The following is a 19912-nucleotide window of genomic DNA, read 5'->3' on the forward strand; positions in this document are numbered from 1 at the left end:
GGGTGTTAAAATGTCTCAGTAACTACCCAGGGTTTCAGAACCTTGTCTGTTTATACCACTCTAAAGGGAAGGACAACATACGGGCGATTGTGTGCTTGTCTTTCTGTTATTTCTTTCACAAGCTGCAATGCACAGGCCTGCAGAATCATTTCGGTTTACTTTTAGATACCAGTTAAAGTACTTTCTAGGAACTGCAGAAAAATGGTGCGCTTTGTTTACAAATGCAATTCTGGGAATATTGGCTGGGGACTAACGCTTGCCTTCAACCTCCACAATAGTGAAAAATAGAGGCCAATTGCTTCCCTCCATCATCAATATTATTTCAGTAGTTTTCTTCAGCCTACAGAAGATAAGCATTGGTTAAACACAGAAGGCTTACCTTGGCAGGCGGTTTGAACGGGTTTCCTTGTCCATGCCTGCAGCACGTTCCGGTTTACCTTTATACACCTGGAAAAGTATTCTGGGAACTGCAGACAAAGGGTGCGCTGTGTTTAAACATGCAATATATACAGTCCCTGAATGAATTTTGACATCCCACTTCCTGTGCCTATAATGACTCTCACCATATAAACCACATTCGGAAAAAAAGGAGATCTGTTTGCCTCCACCAATTGAATATTAAGGCTCATTTATGATAATGTAACTGCTTTAGAATGGGCCTTAGCTTTATACGCTTAATACATCTTCAACATATTGCTTTACTTTCAAGTTTAAATTTAAATTACTAAAAAAAAAATTAAAAAACTTAGACTCTGTTTATGAATTATTCAGGAATGCCTGCCTTAAACAATGAAAAAAACGGTGGTGTTGATGTTGAGGGATAGGTGAGTTTCTGTACTTATATCGCCCAATGAAAGCATTCACATTGCCTTACTACTTTTTACATGTATCATACAGAAAACATAGATATGCTCCTCTTGAAAACAATTTAGACATACACCTCCCACAGACAATGTGAACATCCACCTTGCATAGACATGATTGTGACCATTTGGCCAGTTACTCCGCTAAGCCAAATAAAATAGACATCTACCTCCAAAAGACAACATAGATGTGTACCATCCACCGACAACAGAGCTCCCACAGAAAATATGGACCTGTGCCACACACAGACAAAGTGGGCATGTATCATTTACATAAAATATAGATGTGTTATTCTCACAGGCAATAAATAAGGTGGGCATGTAACTTCTAAAGAGCACTTGTAATTCTACCTCTCACAGAAAATGTTAGCAAATAATTTTCAGAAGTAAGATGGACTTGTATTTCCAATATGGATTCACACTTTTAAAAAACAACACAACCCGGTAATGTCCACAGAAATACCTATAACATCTATAATGGAAATTATGAAGTAGTCCTCAAGAATGAGACTCTCTGTAATCAAATATTACACTTTGATGAGCTACAAAGCTGTACCGAGAGGAAGTGCATGGAAGGTGACAGAAAGATTAAACAAGCATTTGCAGTGCAATAGGTCTTGAATTACTGAAAGTTGAGCTATTGGTGTTGGTAATATTAATGCAACTCCAATAGCTCAAATATTCAGCACTGCAAGACCTATTGCATTGCAAATGCTTGTTTGTCCTTCTAGCCTGCCAGGCATCAATCCCAGTGGGAGAGGAGGTGGCCTCTGAACCCATTTTGCATAACCACGGAGGAGAGGTTGCTCATTTCCTTGACCACACCTCTAGAGTGAGCAAAGAAATTCTGCATAGGAGATGAAAGGGTCTGTCATGTTGATTGTAGGCAGAGAGGGGCACTGTGGTATTGTATATAGTAGGACGCCCAAGAACAGCTGCAACAAGTTGGTAGGGTTACCTCTGGGAACTTTTTACCTATTGTTTAGAGGGGAGCCAGTAGTAACTCCCATCCACAGGCTAGTGTCAGGCACAAATATTGTACCCCTAGGCTCCCTCCTCAGAACATTACTGGACCTGTGGAAGACAGAAGAAGGAAGGAACCTGCTGTTGAGTACTATGAAGAAAACGTTAAGGGCTAGATCTTCTTCCACGAGTAACAAGGACAAAGAAGTGGACTTCAATGGTCAGTTAGCTGGCTTTCTTTACACATCCGTCCACAGTAATTAGACAAGAGATTCCTTATTAAAATATCAACAATAATGTAGCATGAATGCCCAGACTCCTTCTTCTTCATTAATTCCTTTATTGACAGTACTTTAAAAATACCTTGACACCTGTAGCCAACGTGTTTTGTCCTTACGGACCTCTTCAGGGCTTTGGTAAGTCTTTCTTTTTCCAACTGCAAGAAAAGTATTATATGATCACCCACATCACATATTTCTGTCCAAACTCTCAGGTTCCATATTGCTGTATCAACAGTGTGTATATATAGTTTGTAGGAGTTTTGTCTGACGTTGAAAGGAAAGAGGTTTGTCTTTTTTTGACTCTTGCATTCCGAAAAAATCTTGTTTACACAATGATCCATGATGAAATAGGTCCTGCATGTATTGCTCGAAACCTCTCTTTTTGAAAAATACCAGTTAGCGGACTTTCTTTTAATCTACAGGGACACAAAAGCTTCAAGAAGACCACTTTCCTGAAAGCTTAGCTGGTCAGTTTCAATTGGACCTGCCCTGGACCCTGCTGATGACTTATGTTGAAGTGAGCCCTCGCCACCAAGTGCTGTTCCTAAGGTCCTGGAACTCTTGGCTGTTACAAGAGTTTACCCCTCCTGCCTAACCCTAAAACCTGGGACCTAAAAACTTTCAAACTTTCTGCCTGAAGAAGCATTAAAGGACCGGGCCCCACCTGCTAGCTGAACTGGCACAAGTACATCACTGGTGGGCATAACTTTGCTTCAGCTTCCGTTAAGTTCTTGCCTGCAGCAGCAAACCCAATTCAGCATGCCAGACATCAACCGGAATCCAATGACGTTGAACCCTCGTCTGTAACAGCCTGCAGCCTTAACCCACTGAAGGAATATGACTTCAAGAAAAGTGTCTAAGTCCAAAGGTAGAAATATGCTCCGGACCGATGCAGAGCAGCATTGGATCAACGTTGATGACTTCCTCAGTGAGAACTCTGTCCTTTCCCACTCTAATCTATCAACATCTTCGTCAATAGCTTGACCGAGACCTTATCCTTCATCAACCCAGCATCAACAAGCCCATTTTCAGATTCACCCTGCAGCCTTGCCCTACTGATGAATCTACCTTCTCAAAAAATATTCTACGCTTGAAGCTTACTTTCTGACTGGGAACAATCCGACCAGTATATCCAATCCATGCTCCATTGTGTTTGGCGTCAAACATTTCCCTTGTCCCACTCTAGTGCGACGAGTTGCCCATGATTGGCACTTTGCGCTTTTTGGTGCTATTTTTACTTGTAACTTAAAAAAAATCATATTTCTGGTACCCCTATTAGATTTTTGTCCTTTTAGTGCCATTTTGTTGAAGGTTTCTATGTGTTGTTGTTTACTTTTTGACTGTTTTGGTACTTGTAAATGCTTTACACATTTTCTTAAGTTAAGCCTGTTTGTACAAGGATTTGATCTCAAAATTAAATTACTGAATCTTTTACTGGGCTTAACAAGAATAGTGCCATTATAACTTTTACTGGGCTACCATCTACCTCATCAATGATCCACTTTCTCACAAATACAGCATAAGCAGCAAAAGCAGTAAAAAGGAAAGGATATACTCAACTTTTGGAACCGAAGAAAAGTGTATATAATCAGTGTTGGAAACGGCCCTTTTTGCAGGGTTATCCCCAAACTTTTTGCTTCTTCCTCCTTTATTTTTTCTGACCCGTGGTTGTTGGCAATAGGACTCTGGGCACTTTACCACTGCTGATCAGTGCTAAAGTGCATATGCTCTCTGTATAAATGGTTATCCATGATTGGTATATTTGTTTCACCGGTTAGCCCCTAGTAAAGTGCACTGAGTGTGCCAGGGCTGGTGATTCAAATGCTACTAGTGGGCTGCAGCACTGATTGTGCCACCCACAGGAGTAGCGCTAAAATGATGTCTTAGGCCTGCTTGCAGTGCCTATGTGCAGTCCAGGACTGCCATGTCGACCTGGCCAGTGCACCCACTGACCAGGCCTTATCCTTCCCTTTCTGTACATGTCAGGCATCCCTATGGTGGCCCTAGGTACCCCCCTGGGCTGGGTGCAGTGTATCTGAAAGGTAGGGCATGTACTGAGGTGTGTAACATGCCCTGGTAGTGAATTACAGCCATTTTCGTTTTTCACTGCTGAGAGGCAATCTTGCCCATAGGATAGAATGGGGAAGGCTGTTTACATGCCTATCTTCCCATAAGGGCAAGATAGAAAATCCAAGTTTGGTATCTTTGTGTTCAGAATTTAATTATACATCTTTTTAGCAAGATGTTTTTTAAATTCACTTTGTGAGAATAGCACTTTTTAGAAAGTAGCTATTCTCCTTTTTAACCTTCCTGTGTGCCTGTGTGCTGGTTGGCTGACTGGTGTCATGTGATGGGCTAGGTGGCTCCAGGAGCCTGGATGAGTCAGCAGCAGGGTGAATAGGGAGATCTGCTTTAGATGGGTGGGAGGAGTAGCCCCTGGGTTTGAATAGGGCTGCCTCTGCCAGCAAAATGCCGGCTCCACCCCCTGCTGGCCAGGCTGAGGACTCTGCCTCTGCTGGCACAAAGAAGGCTCCACCTCCTGCTGAGCATCTAACGACCCTGCCCCTCACTCTGAAAGGAACCAGGTGCTCCAGAGCAGAGCACACCCAGGAACCGGTTTGAGCAGGGGAATCCCCCCACTGAAACACAGAGAGACAAGGACTTGGAGGGGTATAAGAAGAGGACCCCAGACACCTAAACTTTAGATCACTTTGGAACTAAGAAGAAACCTCTGCCAAGGAGAAAGCTGAAAAGAACTGAAGAGGAGAAGACTGCCTGCTTGCTGTTTTGCTTTGCTGCCAAGGAGAGGGGAAGGACTTTGCTGTGTCCCCTTCTTTTGATTCTGATCTCCAAGGGTCTGAGAAGAGCTGGCTCCCTGTTAAGAAGTCCCAGGAACAAAAGGACTTCACCACCTGCTCCCCTGGAACTCTGCTGAAGGAGTTCTGACCTGCCTTGGAGTGCTTGCCCAGTCTTGGGGCCTCAGGAGGTCGTTTTGCTGTGTTTGGGAGCTGGGAAGCAGAAGCGTGAAAAAGAGTAACTGGTACCCAACGCATCATCCGATTGCGTGTCGCAAGAACGAGAGTGCGAGGAAAATCTCATTGCGGCGTCATCGCAGCACCCGGAGACCCCGCATCGCCGAGTGCGTCGAGCATCGTTCCAGTGCGAGAAGATTCCTGACGCTGCGAGGGTCATCGCAGAACCAGTTTGCGGGCCGCACCACTGCTGGTGCGTGAAAGTATCCAGTCGCTGCGTGTGTCGACGCAGAGTCCCGTCCCGTGACACATCGAGGGTTGCGGCGCCCGAAGTCAACGCTGCGCCGCGCACTGCGACGCATCGAGGGTTGCGGCGCCAGAAGTCAACGCCGCGCCGTGCATCGCGCCGCACCGAAGATCATCGCATCGTACCTGTGCGTGAAGCTTCCCCCTAAGAAACCTACGCAACGAAAGCCAAAGTCATCGCATCCTCCCCCTACAGATCGGAGCCGGCGCATCCACCTCTGCTGCGTGAAGCAGGGCTGCTGCAAAGCCTCCCCAGGATCTCAGGAGTATCGCATCGCCTTTGCCATCTTCCTTGTGATAGCTTTTGGGAACCTTATCGCAACTACAGGTACTGTTGGGCACGAGAGTGTCGCATTTTGTGCATTGAGAGTCGCATTGTGCAGGACACTGATTTTTACATCCTGGAGTACTTTCTGCAAACTCTTGAACTATCTTTGAAGTAACCTTTTTAATTGTATGTTGGTTTGTCTGAAGTATTTGGTCTTGTGAAGTTTTTAGTAAAGATACCTTATTTTTCTAAAACTGGTGTGGAGTAAATTTGTGGTGTTTTCACTGTGTTACTGTGAGTGTTGGTACAAATACTTTACACATTGCCTTTGATAGCCTAGACTGCTCAGGCCAAGCTACCTAGAGGGTGAGCAGTGGTTATCTTAACAGTGTATCCCCCTTTCCCTGACTAGAAGCAAGGGTCCCTACTTGGACAGTGGTACCTACCCTGCCAACTAGAGACCCCCAGATCTAACAATCCGTCATCAGAATCCTCTTCCTTGGCCATAGAGCAGAGACTTCTTTTGGAGTAGTGGCATTTAGGTTCATTTGGTAGGGCCAAAGTGGGCTTCAACTGGTGCAAAAAATATTTATTTCCATTTTAGCGTCAGCGACCATTACAGTAGGAGTTCAAACTGCACATGCTCCAGTTTTTTGACTCGGACATTTTATCAGATTTTAGCTGGTGTTGATTGTAACTGCAGGCTTGTTAAATGTGGAGTAACAACGGGAGCAAAAGGGGAAGTGTTTTCTCATGGTGCTTGCCATGTTCCCCACCCAAGTGTATATCGGATGCAAAAATACATATGATACTCCTCATAAGTGTTATTGACAATGGGTGTTTTTGCACCCAATTTTAAAAGTAAGGTCCAAATTACTCAAATTAAGTTGAAGGACACTCCAAGACTCTAGAAGACTTACTCTAATGGAAAAATCTGGTGAGACAGAAACACTGAAAGCAGACTCAGACTTCCAGGCAGGGCACTGTAGTGTTTTCTGCCATGTTTTATAAACGCCCAGCAGCATCATTCGTCCCGTGATTTTGCTCATCCTGGACTTATCCCGGTTCTACCAAATTGACCGACTTATCCCTACCTGAACGCACTCCTAGGAATGCGGAATAACCCAAGTGACGATTCATCTCGTTCCTTGCAACTTTAAAGTGCTTTCGATGCACACTCTACCACTCAGTTACTTTCTTCACAATTGATCCATATCGCTATAAACATCCCTTGGTATACTGACGCTACCGCGCACCGTTGGGGTTTCTTTCCCTCGGACCCTCACCATCCCTACACTTCAGAAGTACCTTTCAATCATCGTAACCATAGTCCTGATGAGGACCTCAATGTAAAGAGGTTGAAACGTCGTCGACTTCACAACGCCAATTGCGGCTTTGAAAAGGGTCATTCATAAATAGAGTAATCATGATTGTAATTGTAAAATTTTTTGTAAATACTTTTGTTTGATCCTCATGTTTTATCTGTCCTTCGCCGTTCCACGTTGTCGCCTAACTGTTGAGAAGTGCTTAGTTATCCACCCACGCAAGCAATCAAAAGGAAGACGCCAGAGTAGTAGTAACAGCGTAGTTTATTCCAGTCCTTACTCCTTCAGTGCATCTCATCAATGCCCACAACTGATTCCAACGTTTACCGCACCAACCCTCCATTCTTGAATCAATACAACCCCGCGTGATCTCCACGAGCACAAACAACACGCTCGTGAAGGTCACGCTACACTGACAATGCGATTCATACATATACAACACTAACCACTTATGTCACTGCGCCGTTCACTCACCACTACACCCTCAGTGCACATATGGTTGTTATGGTTACTATAAATTAGTTGTATTTTTTGTGCTTCTATCTACAAACAACAACCTTTCACCCTCCCCTTTGGTCTCCCTTGTCCCATCTTGTGCTTTATGATTAATTCTCATATCTAGTGGTTCTTTTACTTGATTCACCAGTTGAGACATTGTTTTTCTGTTACTATACCTACCCGGTCTCAGCTGGGTTAACGGGTTCACTCCTGTTTCTGTTTTTCAGCAGCATAATGAAGCATGATAGGGCACCTCTGCAGAATGTGACGAGAGGCCCCTGAGACTTCAATATCTCACAGATACTCATACGCTTTGCATGACACCCCCCGCGCGTGCTGCTGGGGCTTTTGTAACGCCCATGCAAATGCATCTTTTTGACCTCATTTACTGCAATTCGCCACCACCAATTACTTCATTATGAGTGGCCCAGAACACTGGCCGCTATATCCCCACTCCGTGAGCTACTGATACCAGTGGGTACCTGTACTTCAGGGTTGGAGAAAATCCAGCCTATTACCATTAGGAAGAAATGAGGAATTACAGAGGCAACCAGTGCTTCTAGGTCCAATCCCCCTGGTTTTCCCTTATTTTTACCATTGTCTTGTGCTAAGATCTCGGCCGTTTCTGTAGCGGAATTATCTGTGTGAAAGTTCAGAGACCAGTAGTGTTCCAGCGGATCTCATAATTCCGATGGGATTTTAGCTGCTGTTATCGGCCCCATCTAAATTACGAAGGATCAGAGACTTATTTTGGAGCGGCGACATTTGGGGTCATTTGGCAGGGCCATATTGCACTGCAACTGGTGCAAAAAATATTTACTCCCATTTTAGCATCAGTGACCATTACAGTATGACTGCAAATTGCACACGCTCCAGTTTTGGACTCTGACATTAAACCAATCGTATGGGCCCTAGTAGAGGGGGCCTAAGGCTGCTGCCCTTCATTGCCTTATGGAAGTCAAAGCTTAGGGGTTAATTAGCGCGGAGATGACCCAGGCTCCTTCCTGGCACTTCTTCCTGCCATTGCGTTCTCAAACATTCCTGAGGCTCAGGAACATCTTAAAGATTTTGGGGGCACGGGCGATAATTTTTAGGGGGCCCCTGTTCAGAACAGTTTTGAATTATGATACTGTTTCAGCTTTTTCATGCCCTCTTAGACCAGGTCACTGACAGTGCGCAGGCACACTCGTCCAATTATAAAGTTGTTACATCTAATGTTCATGGATAGTGGTGCGTGTTTTCAATATTGTAGCACAGCAGCAGCTCACTTTACATTACTGCAAATAATCTTTGTGACACCCACCCACTTCTCATATATGAAGTTCTGTTTTGAACTAAACGAAACTTTATTTATGGATGTTGCATGAAAAAAACACAACATTTCGCTGCAAAATCTTTGTAATAGATTTTCACGCACCACTCACATCAAAACTAAATTGAAGAGAAACAGTATTTAAAACAATCTGTCGATGAATTATTAAAGGTCATCAGGGCAAGCCTTGCAGAGCAGAGCGGGCTCTATCAGGGGGTCCCCCTAAAAGGATTTTTTTTTAATAGAATGTATACCGTTATTCACTTAGGGACTTTAAGGACCTCGCTGTGATGTAAAACTTCACGGGTACAAGGAAACACTACTTTAACAAGCTCTACTAGGTGAATGGCTGGGGTGGGATAAGTTCCGAAGTTGATAAAGCGAAAACAGTTACCTTTTTTGGATCGAACATTTACTAACAGTTTAGATGCAATGTTCTAGTATTTTATTGCTAAATCTTTCCTGCAAGGCAATCATAGGGTTTTAAGTGCTAAACTTATTTGTAGGTCGCAATCATTTTTATTAACAGGTAAATACCCAAGTGAGCATTTAGGGCCGTGGATTATAGGAGCACGCGGTCACGTTCAGGTTTGTTGACTTTATCTCAGCTGCTGAGCCTAATGGAAGGAGAGGAGAGGCTGTCTGGAGCCTGCTCTTGACCTACACGCAATTCCGACCCATTTTGTGTCACACCACGTGAAAACAAAACCCATTAAAGTAATACTTGTATTTGATGTTTGTTAAACGCTGCTGGTGCATGAGTTACCCCCTGAAAGTGTTCTTTTCATTTATTTCTAAACCATGAACCAGACATATTTTCTGCTTCCGCGAGGTGCTGTATCTATACTTTTCTTAGCTTCAGATATACTGAAAACAGCGCTGCGGATCTTAGAGGGCTGCGAAGATGAATCGGAATTGTGCTGAGTGGGGTAACCAACGTTCAGGCTGAAATGCGCCTGTTTTTCCAGAAAACAAAAAGAAATGCACCAGCGGTGATTGTTCCATTTTGTTTGAGGCGTTTAAGTTATGCTGTTCTTACAGGTGCGAGAGTGAGGCTGGAAACGGCCATTTTGTTTTTATTAAGGAGCAGTCTAACTCAAGCCTATGCTCTTCTCTTTTACAGGAAACCATCAAGGACAATTCCCTACTTTTCATGCCAAATGTTCTGAAGGTTTACCTAGAAAATGGGCAAACCAAATCCTTCCGCTTCGATAGTGGTACATCGATCAAGGTAGGTTGGCCTTCTAATGCCTACTGCGCGTTGCATGGCACCAAGCATTGCTTTGCAGCATTCCGAAGCGCGTAAACAGTGACAGAGAGTCCGCCATCTTGCTCCTTAACGGATTAATCCACCAAGTCAGTGTTTAAGGAGCAATGAGGATCTGCTCTGTTTTTAATTCCATTAAAGATGTTACACCAGGTCAATGAGTCAAAAAGAGGAGGGGAGGTAGGATAATTTTAACGTGCCCGCAACTTAATTAAAATGTGTGGAAGTCGCTAAGACGTTTTGACAAGCTGGCAAGCGCCAGCACGATTTGTCAGCAGGATCCGAAGCATGAAGATTAAGACCATAGTCGCTAATTGAATATGAGCTTGCATATCCTCTAATGTAACCAGGATTGCATGCTGTTCAGGGTCAGCCATCGTTAAGTGATCTAGATAAATGTATTGTTTCAGCCTGGGTTTTAATTATAATCTCTATGAGTAGACTTCCGAGTTTCATTATTAAACTAAAAAGTAAAATTTAAAATATTTACTGTTTTCACATAGGTAGTGTAAGAAGCCTTTGCAATGTGAATAGGCCTGCCTTCCATTTTGGGTTTCAAATAGAATATGAAAAAAAAATGCTATTGTGAAAAAATAAAAGCAAAAGGGACAGATAATGGCCTGCATTCATCAGGGGGAGAAACCGTGTCAGAGTGTACCCCCGCACCGCTGGGGAACAACTACAACTCCAATCAACCCCTGGGGCTGTCCTACGTACTAAGCACGACGCTGACCTGCGGCGTTGTAGCTGCTTGTACCAGCATACATCAGGGCGAGAGGCCGTGCAAGAGTGAATGAATGAATTGAATGAATTAATTTTTTTAATTTTTTTGCATAATTACTTAAAATCATTTCAAAGTTGCAGTACATTATCAAAAAAATTGCACTAAAATACATATCTTGCACCATTATAATATATATGTCTAGAGGTATATAAAAAAAATTGAAATATCATTTGGTCATTTGATCAGTAGTGACAGACCATTTCTAAAATGTGGTATTGTTCTAAAATTCATTGGTTATTAAAATTACATATTAGCGAGGTCCCTGTTCCCTGTATGTTCATGGGAAATTGACACTTACTTAATTGCGGGACTTATGAGTGCAATGCAGTTCTTTCCTGGACCGTGCAAGAGTGTACCGCCCGCACCACTGGGGAACAACTACAACTCCCATCAACCTCTGGGACTGTCCTACACGCTCATAAGCGCAACGCTGACACGTGGTTCAGGACGCGTGCATGGGCAGGCCCGTCCACGCTTGTCGGATCCAGGAGGAGGCTGGGCTTGGCCCCCCCCTAACATCATTGGTTTTACAGACGGCGCACAAACTTTACCATGGGCAAAAAGAAGGTAAAAGCAGCCAGAAACATGTGTGGAATTAATTTCCATTCTGGGCTCTTTTCCTGTAAAAGCAGCAAATGTCTTAACGAAGGTAATAGAACTGACTGAACAGAGACTCTCATTGGGAGGAGCCGGAGATGGAGACCTGGTCAGGGCTACCCTCCAAAGACCTGACCCTCGTAATCTACCTGAGGGTCCCATCCCAGAGTCAGCTAACACACATCATGATTTATGTGACTGTATAGCAATATCTCCTAACGAGGTCACAGGTAAAAGGAAAAGAGGCAGGATCAGAGAATCATTACCCAGTAAAGCACCTAAGAAAGGCCCTGTCATGGGGACTCTGACTGACTCCCAAATTCAATCACCGGGCTTATCTACTCCAAATATGGATGATCTATATGAAAAACTGAAAAGTCTTTTGATAACTTTAGTCCAGCTTTTATCAACCTGCCTAGAAAATATTGAACAGTGGGTAGTACAACAAATTGAGAAGGGTGGGCACATAGAACCAGCAGGGCAGGCCGCTTCGGCCCCTAATACATTTAAAGCCCTGAATACACTCCCATACTCACATGAGTCTCCCATGTTACTCATCCCATGAGGGTGGTAAGGCAGGGGCAGGGGATAGAGGATCGACTCTCCAAGCAACTTTTTATGTGCCAACTATGGATAATAGACAGCGAGGTAGTGTACATAGAGAAGGGGGCTTTAAAGAAATATCCTCAGGTCTGCCTGCCAAAAGACATAATTTAAACCAACTTTGCCCTAGTGAAGAAGAGAAATTGTTAATAACTGGGGTGAAGAGGAAGAAATGAGGCCTTCCCCTAGCAAAGGGAGGGAATAAAGCACAATGTATAAGTCTCCCCCGGCATCGTGCCCGTACGTTATAGTGATGGTCAACGTACCAGAGGTAAGAATCTCACAATACGAGACAATACAGCAACTAATGGACAAAGCGTGTTATACGCTCACCAAGCACGCTAGAGCAGGGCCGTATATTCAGGGGCATCTCCTTTTGGCAAGGAGAACTCTCTGGGTAGGCCCAGCCTCAAAAAAGATCATGGGGGAATGCATTGTAGTCAATTTCGATAGCACAAGATTAGTGGGAGATCTCTTAGGACAATTAGATACAGCACCATTGATAGGGTCACAGATTTACACCCTACCGTTGGGGTTCTTTTATAAGCCCCAAGATATCTTCAGGCAGCACAAGGGGAGAGAAGGCAATAAAGGCCCCTACCACATCTACTCTGCATCTCTCAGAGGTCTTGAATATCCAAGTGCTAGCCATACTTCAAACTTGTTTGCTCCATCAGAAAGCTTATAAGGTTGAAATTAACTTCTCATGATAGGAAATAAGGTTGAGCCTGAGAGGGTACGTAGGGAACTTGGAATAAAAGAGGAGAATAAAAACCCAGAGGGGATAACGGAATTGAAGCTGATTTCATTGAACACCGCAGGTTATAGAGGTAAGAAAAATAATATAGATTGGATAAAAGAGATCTGATATGACATCATCTGCTTATAGGAAACATGGGAGATGGAGTCCATCTCACTGGATGCTTACCGATCGTTCCAAACCCCGGCATTACCATTTAGAATTGGCAGGGCAAAGGATGGCTTACTTACACTATTAGCAAACACTGCCAGGATCAACATCTTAAACTTTTTCAACTGTTCGCCGTGTTTCCATTACTTGGTCTGTGAGGCACAGGGCCAGTGGGATTAAATTATTATAAATTATTATAACAATCATTTTGGGACCCTGGTATATGTGGTGGAAGAAGCTGAAAGAGAAATTAATGAGATACATTATCATCATCCTAAACACTTGAAAATAATATGGATGGGAGATCTTAATATTAAGAGCTTTCAAATATTTGAAAACCCCATCTGTGGAGTAGCAGATTCGGATGGAGATCCGATTACAAATGTATACACTCATCCTACAGGAATGCTTTAAATAGGCTTCTGGTCACCTGGAATTTAGTGGTTGGTAACAGGAAAAATGTGGACACTGGGCACATAGACAAAACCTTTGAAACGACAGGTAAAGGGTCAACCATAGATTATATCGTTTATTTTAGAAAATTTGAGGGACAGCATAAAGAATGTATTGCCAATAGATTTTAGTGATCATGTCCACCTAACCTGTGTATTAGGTTAGAGAGGATTCATCAGTCTGATGGAAAGTAAAGTACCCAGGCCAGTTTTATCCAGGAAAAATGGTTACACATTAAAGTGGGACAGAGGGGATGAGGCTAACCTAGTCACCTCAGTTTTGACATCTAAGAAACTTTAGGTTATGACTTGTGTAGATGACCTAGCGACCCTGATTCAGATGTTAGGGGCATTACAAAATATTCTAATCGGCATTAATCAGCAGTTAACCCGTCCGTCATTCACCAAAGCGTGTCCACTGACTCAGTTGTTTGATAGTAATTGTTCTAAGGCTTTCGCAAATTTGCGTATAGCCTTGAAAGGGGTTCCAAAAGATATCCCCCTCGTACGGTCCCTACATGCCAGGTACAAAAAAGTAAGAGATAATAGATTGACATACGTGAGAGAGAAAGCCTGGGAGAGCCTAAGGCAAGCCTCTGATAGAAACTATAATAGCGGGTTCTGGAAAGTTGTAAATGCCCCTTTCTTGAAAGACGCAGTGGAACCGTCCTTAGACACACACATTGAGGAGGAGGGTTGGGTTAACTAGTTTCAAAATATTATCCAAAATAATGATGGGTTAAATAACCATACAGATCCCCCTGAGAAGGCAAATAAACACCCTTTGTTCTTTGAAGAGGCAGATATAGAACAAGCCCTGCAGCAGTCATGTCCCCGGAAGGCCCCGGTCCCGATGGGGTCTCTGCTGACAACTTTTTAACCAACAACTTACTGTGGGCCTCACTATTAATGTTTTTAACTCTATAGTTAAAACAGGCCCGCCAACCTCCTGTACTCATTCAATAATCATATTGATTTTTAAAAAGAGAGATACCTCCAACCTAAAACAATATAGGCCTATTTCCCTAATTAATTGCACAGCTAAAATTATGGAACGCTTCCTATTAAACAGGTAAGATTAATGGGCAGGGGACAAGAATATTATCTCTGAGGCCCAATATGGGTACATGAAAGGGTGAAGGTACAACTGACCAATTGCTGAACTTAATGATGGTGACCGCTAAATACACCTCTCTGCCACATTCGACTGTGTGGTCCATTGCAAACTATGGGCCATCATGGAGAGTATGGGAGTAGAGGTACCAATAATCACTTTCATAAGGCAGCTGTACGGTGGAGTCATGGCAAGCATGCGGTTTGGAAAACAAGGGGAATGTACAAAAACTTTCAACATTGAAAAGGGCGTGAGACAAGGCTGCATCCTTGCCCTCCTTTTATTCGCCCTTTATACTAACAAACTGGAATCGGTACTGATGGAGAGCGCGAAGGACATTCATATGTAGAGTCAGTCCCCCTCCCAATACTACTCTATGCAGGCAACGCACTGCTCTTGGCAAGAACCCCAATGGCACTGCAGAGACTCATAGAGAAGTATACATGTTTTATGGCAAGTTTGGACTTATATGTCAACGGGACTAAAAGTTTTGTCTTAATTTGAGGGGCTGGCCCTAAAAAATACCCGAGATTCTTTATAGGCAACAGAAATATAGAAGTGGTGGATAAGTTTACGTACTGGGAGTTCTGTTTGATCTCAAATTAAAGTGAAAGAACATGGTAACAAATAGAGCCAAGCTTATGGAAAAATTAGGCTAAAAACCTATCCCGGAAATGCTGAAGATTTATTCAACTAAGGCAAAAGCTATCACCACCTATGGGGCTGCAATTTGGGGTATGGTGGAAGTTGGAGAGCTGCACTGTGTGGAAAACGATTTTTGTAAAAGATCAATATCTGCCTTCCACGCTTGCTCGAATTCCATCTGCCACAATGAAGTAGGTTTACCTTTCATTAGCGACGTGATTAAATTGGCTCCTATATTATTGTGGCACTCAAAATGGAAAAGGGATAGTGTCAAACTAAACCTATCAGTGGTAATGGATACATTAAAAATGGACCATGCTCTTAGAATTCCATTGTTTGTTTTTTTAAACTCTTTTTATTAACAATCATCGCCAACGAATCGACAACGAATATGCATAACAGTGATACTTTCTTTAGGTCAGGCACATTCAAAGTTACAAAAAAAGGATAATGCACATTTACACTGTTGGTACAATCAGGGAGAAGGTAAGTCATAATGGCAAGATGTTGCGGTAGGGCACAAATGTTACCCCTGTAGGCGTTCCAGGGCCCCCACATCCGGGACCACTTCTTAGGGCAGCCTCGAGCTACATATACAGATTTTTCTCTGGACATGCACCAATCCATGCCAGTATTCCATGCACCCAGAGAAGGAGGGGCAGGGCGCCCCCCGGCCTGGGCTATGTTCCTTTTTGTCACCATGAACCCAAGTGTGGCCCACTGTGTTTGGTGGGTATTCAGGTTGGTTGGCTCCCATATATTCAATAAACACCTGCGCGCCTCCAAGAGTAGAGGCACTCCCATGACCGCTCCCACCACTCTATGAATCTCCCCCCAGTATGCCTGAATGAGAGGGCATTCCCAGATGATATGTAGGAATGTACCCAGCTGTCCACATCGCCTACGACAGTCCCCAGTAGCTGCCCTTCCCATTTGTACTAATCTAGGCCCCGTCATATATATTCTATGTAGAATTTTAAGTTGAACCAGTCGTAGTCTTGCGGGGATAGCAACTACTCTGGGAGATGACACAGCCTCATGCCAGTCTTCATCGTCCAATTCGATACCGTCCGCCTCCCATTTGTATCGTAACTGTGTAAGAGGGTCGTCCATGTTGTGAATTAATTTGTTGTAGATCAGGGAAATAGTCTTTTCTGGGAGGTGCCCATCTAATACCCTACTTTCCAGTGGAGAGGCCTCGGGGGGAGAGGAACCCGTAGGGAAAGCCGAACGCAAGGCATGTCGTATTTGCATGTAACGGAAGTGTTCCGTGTCAGCCAGTTCATGTTGGTCCTGAAGAGACGAGAATGTTTTAATGTCGCCCTTTTCCCAAAGGTCCTGGATGCGAGAGATACCAATCATGTCCCACTTATTGAATCCCTTTGTTTGCCACAGGTTTCCATGTTTTCGCGGAATCCCATAAGGGGGTGGCCAACGTCAGTTTACCCTCCTAACCCAGGGATCTGTTGGCAGCGTGCCAGACTGTTATTGAGTGTCCTGTGGGGCCAGACAATGGAGGTCGAGCTGGTCTGGAATATAATCCCTGTTGTAGTTCCCACCAGTGAGGAGCCACCTGTCCATTCGATAGCCTGGATCGTCAGGGGCCCCATAAGTGCCCTGGTTGATGGCCGCTAGGTGAGCAGCCCAATAGTATTTTTTAATGTCAGGTAGAGCGATGCCTCCGTTGTACAATTTCAGGGTTAGTTTGCTGAGAGCTATACGGGAAGGTCCATTCCATAATAGCTCCCTCTGGAGTTGTTCAATTTCTTTGAAATAAGCCATGGGGACTACATCGAGCGAGTTTTGCAGAGCGTAGAGTAAGTGAGGGAGGGACATCATTTTGAAAAGTGCGGCCCGTCCGAGGAGGGACAAGGGGAGGGTTTTCCTGCTGGCAATAGCACGTTTGAGGCGCTGGAGTGGGGGAAGAAGATTGTTATTGTAGCGGAGCATGAGGTCCAAGGAGACAAATATCCCTAAGTATTTAAACCCCAATGTACTGACTTGGATTGGGCAGTTACTGGGTAGGGCTGGTATTCCCCCATGAAGGGGATATAAGTGGGATTTGGTCCAATTAATCATGAACCCGGACTATCTCCCAAATACTGTCAGGATGTCCAGTAAGACAATTAAAGATTTCTTGGGGTCCGTGAGATAAAGCAATATGTCATCGGCGTAGAGTGATATCCGGTCTTCCCAGTCTGGTGACCAGCGGAAACCACGGATCATCAGGTCCTGCCGGATCCAGGCCGCTAATGGTTCCAGCGCCAGGGCAAATAGAAGAGGGGAAAGTGGTCAACCCTGACGGGTGCCCCGACTCAGAGAGAAAGTGTCCGACTGTTTATTGTTAACTACGACTTTTGCCAGTGGTGCAGCATATAGGAGACGGACCCATCGGACAAAATCAGCGCCAAACCCCAGCTTCTGGAGCACCGCATAGAGGTAAGGCCATTCAACCATGTCAAACGCCATAGTTGCGTCGAGGGAGACCAAAACCGCAGGTTCGCGTATAGTGTCCACCCTGCCAAGAACCCCATGAACGCGGTGCAGGTTCAATGCTGTATTACGGCGCGGGATAAAGCCAGACTGAACAGGGTGGATGAGAGTTAGTATGATTTTGACTATGCGGTTGGCTAGGACTTTCGCAAGGATTTTGGGTTCGGCGTTTAGAAGAGAAATAGGCCGATACGAGGTACAGGCTGTTTTAGGTTTGCCTTCTTTGTGGATGACAACCAGGTTAGCTATGTGCTGATCCAGCGGTAATTCACCCAACTCCCTACTCTCCTCAAACATGGCTTTAAGAAGAGGTGTGGCACCGCGGCCAGGGCAACTGACTCCGGAATCTGGGGATCACGGTTCGATGGCCGGCGGCAGATTAGCCCAACACCATGTGACTCTGGGCAATAGCTTGCTTAATCATCCCGACAGCCCCCAGCGCCCGTACGGGTGATTGTTCGCTCTTTACAAATGTGGATTATTATTATTATTATAATAAGATGGACTGCCATTCGATCTGGGCAGAGTTTATACAGTTCTACGGGGATACCATTAGGGCCAGAGGCCTTACCCGATTGGAGCGATCGAATTGCCTGAGTTATTTCATCGGTAGTGAGAGGACTGTCCATCAGTTGCTTGTCGGACAAGGAGAGGTAGAACAGAATCTCTCAACAGCTCGGCGGAGTCGTCTTCAGTATGTGAGGCCCCCGTTGTATACACTGCCTCAAAATGGACAGCGAAGTTGCGAGCTAAATCCTGGGGGTCCACTATGCAGGTATTAGTACTGTCATGAAGGACTGGGATCAGCCTACTTGCCCTTTCCCGTTTGTTTAGCCAAGCTAGCAGTTTTCCAGCCTTGTCACCCAGGTCATAGATTCTCCCGAGTTTTCCTCTCTCCAGTGTCCGAGCTGCCTCTGTGACTAGTGTCCTATATTCGTCTTGCTTAAGGCGCAATGGATGGGTTGTCTCAGGAGTATCCTGCCCCTCCAGCTCCCCCTCAAGTCTATGAATGTCATCTTCGAGGTCGGAAACCTCCTTACGATGTTCCCGTTTATGGCTTGATATTAGGGATAGGGCTTCCCCACTGACCGTCGTTTTAAAGGTCTCCCAGAGTGTCTGGGCAGAGGCCACAGTACCCACGTTTTCTTTGAAATAATTATCCGTTGTGGCTAGTAGACCTTTACGTATTTTGGGGTTCCGGAGGTACCAGGGGTTGATGGGAGCAATTCTGCCCACGCGATTGAGGTCCAGAAGTAGGTGTACCCATAACGGTGAATGATCGGAGATGCCTCTGGCTAAATGCCGGACCTCGTGAATGTGTGAGATGTGGGAGCCGGGGACCAAAATGTAATCAAGACGGGAGAAGCTGTGGTGGGCTCCAGAGTGGAACGTATATTGCTGTGTCTCGGGGGTTGAACGCGCGCCAGGTGTCTATGAGCCCCATGGTTTCTAAGAAGTCAGGGAGCCAGCGAGAAGTGGGTCCCAGAGCAAGGGGAGGATGTCGGTCCAAGCTCCCTGAGCCCACAGAGTTAAAATCGCCCCCAGCACTAATAGACCCTCTGGAAGAGAGAGAAGGGTAGTACGGAGTTCCTAGAAAGTGGTGGCTTGGAGGCCTGGTGGGACGTAAACAGAGAGTAGTGTAAGGACCCGTCCCTCCCAAGATCCGGTGATGCCAACATATTGACCTCTGTCGTCCGTCCAGGTGGAGTCTATACAAAGAGGGAGCGTAGTCTTCACCATAATGCCCACCACTCTGGAACCAGACGTGAAGCCTGCGTGCGCCACTAGCTTGTACCCACTCATCGCTCTACAGGATTGACCCACAAGGTGCGTCTCTTGGAGAAGCACAACATCAGGGGCCTGTCTCCTAATATATTGTAGGACAATGCTTCACTTAACTTTGTCCCCCAACCCGTTGACGTTCCAACTTAAGATTTTTATGCCTTTATCCCAGTGTTTGTGCATTGGCAACGTGAGAAGTTGTGTGTACACTTGCTGTGCCTGCAATCATGTGTCGATGAAAAAAGAAAAAACAATAACAGAAAAACCCTTTCTAACCCCCCCACACTAGCCACCCCCTCCCTGCTTCCCTGCCCTCTGGATTCTGAACTGCCCATACCAAACCGGCAGAGTGCCTGTCGCCCACAATCTGATACTAAGGAAACAACTAAAAGTAGAAAAGAGGAGGGGTGCCAGCAATCCGTCCCCCCGTCCCCCTCAATTCTGTGAATCACTTGTCCCCAAACAGCTTATCAGCGA

General features: G+C 44.9%; 1 protein-coding gene across 1 annotated transcript in view; it reads left to right on the forward strand.

Annotated features, from left to right (window-relative positions):
• Positions 1 to 19912, forward strand: part of FRMPD4 (FERM and PDZ domain containing 4) — a 1281777-nt gene that overhangs the window by 1065362 nt on the left and 196503 nt on the right. Inside the window, exon 7 of the mRNA XM_085622531.1 lies at positions 9912 to 10019. Within this exon, the coding sequence (XP_085478657.1) occupies positions 9912 to 10019 (108 nt within the window). The remainder of the gene's footprint in view (positions 1 to 9911; positions 10020 to 19912) is intronic.

This window comes from Triturus cristatus, chromosome 8 (genome assembly GCF_964204655.1).
Source record: "Triturus cristatus chromosome 8, aTriCri1.1, whole genome shotgun sequence".
NCBI classification, from domain to species: domain Eukaryota; kingdom Metazoa; phylum Chordata; class Amphibia; order Caudata; family Salamandridae; genus Triturus; species Triturus cristatus.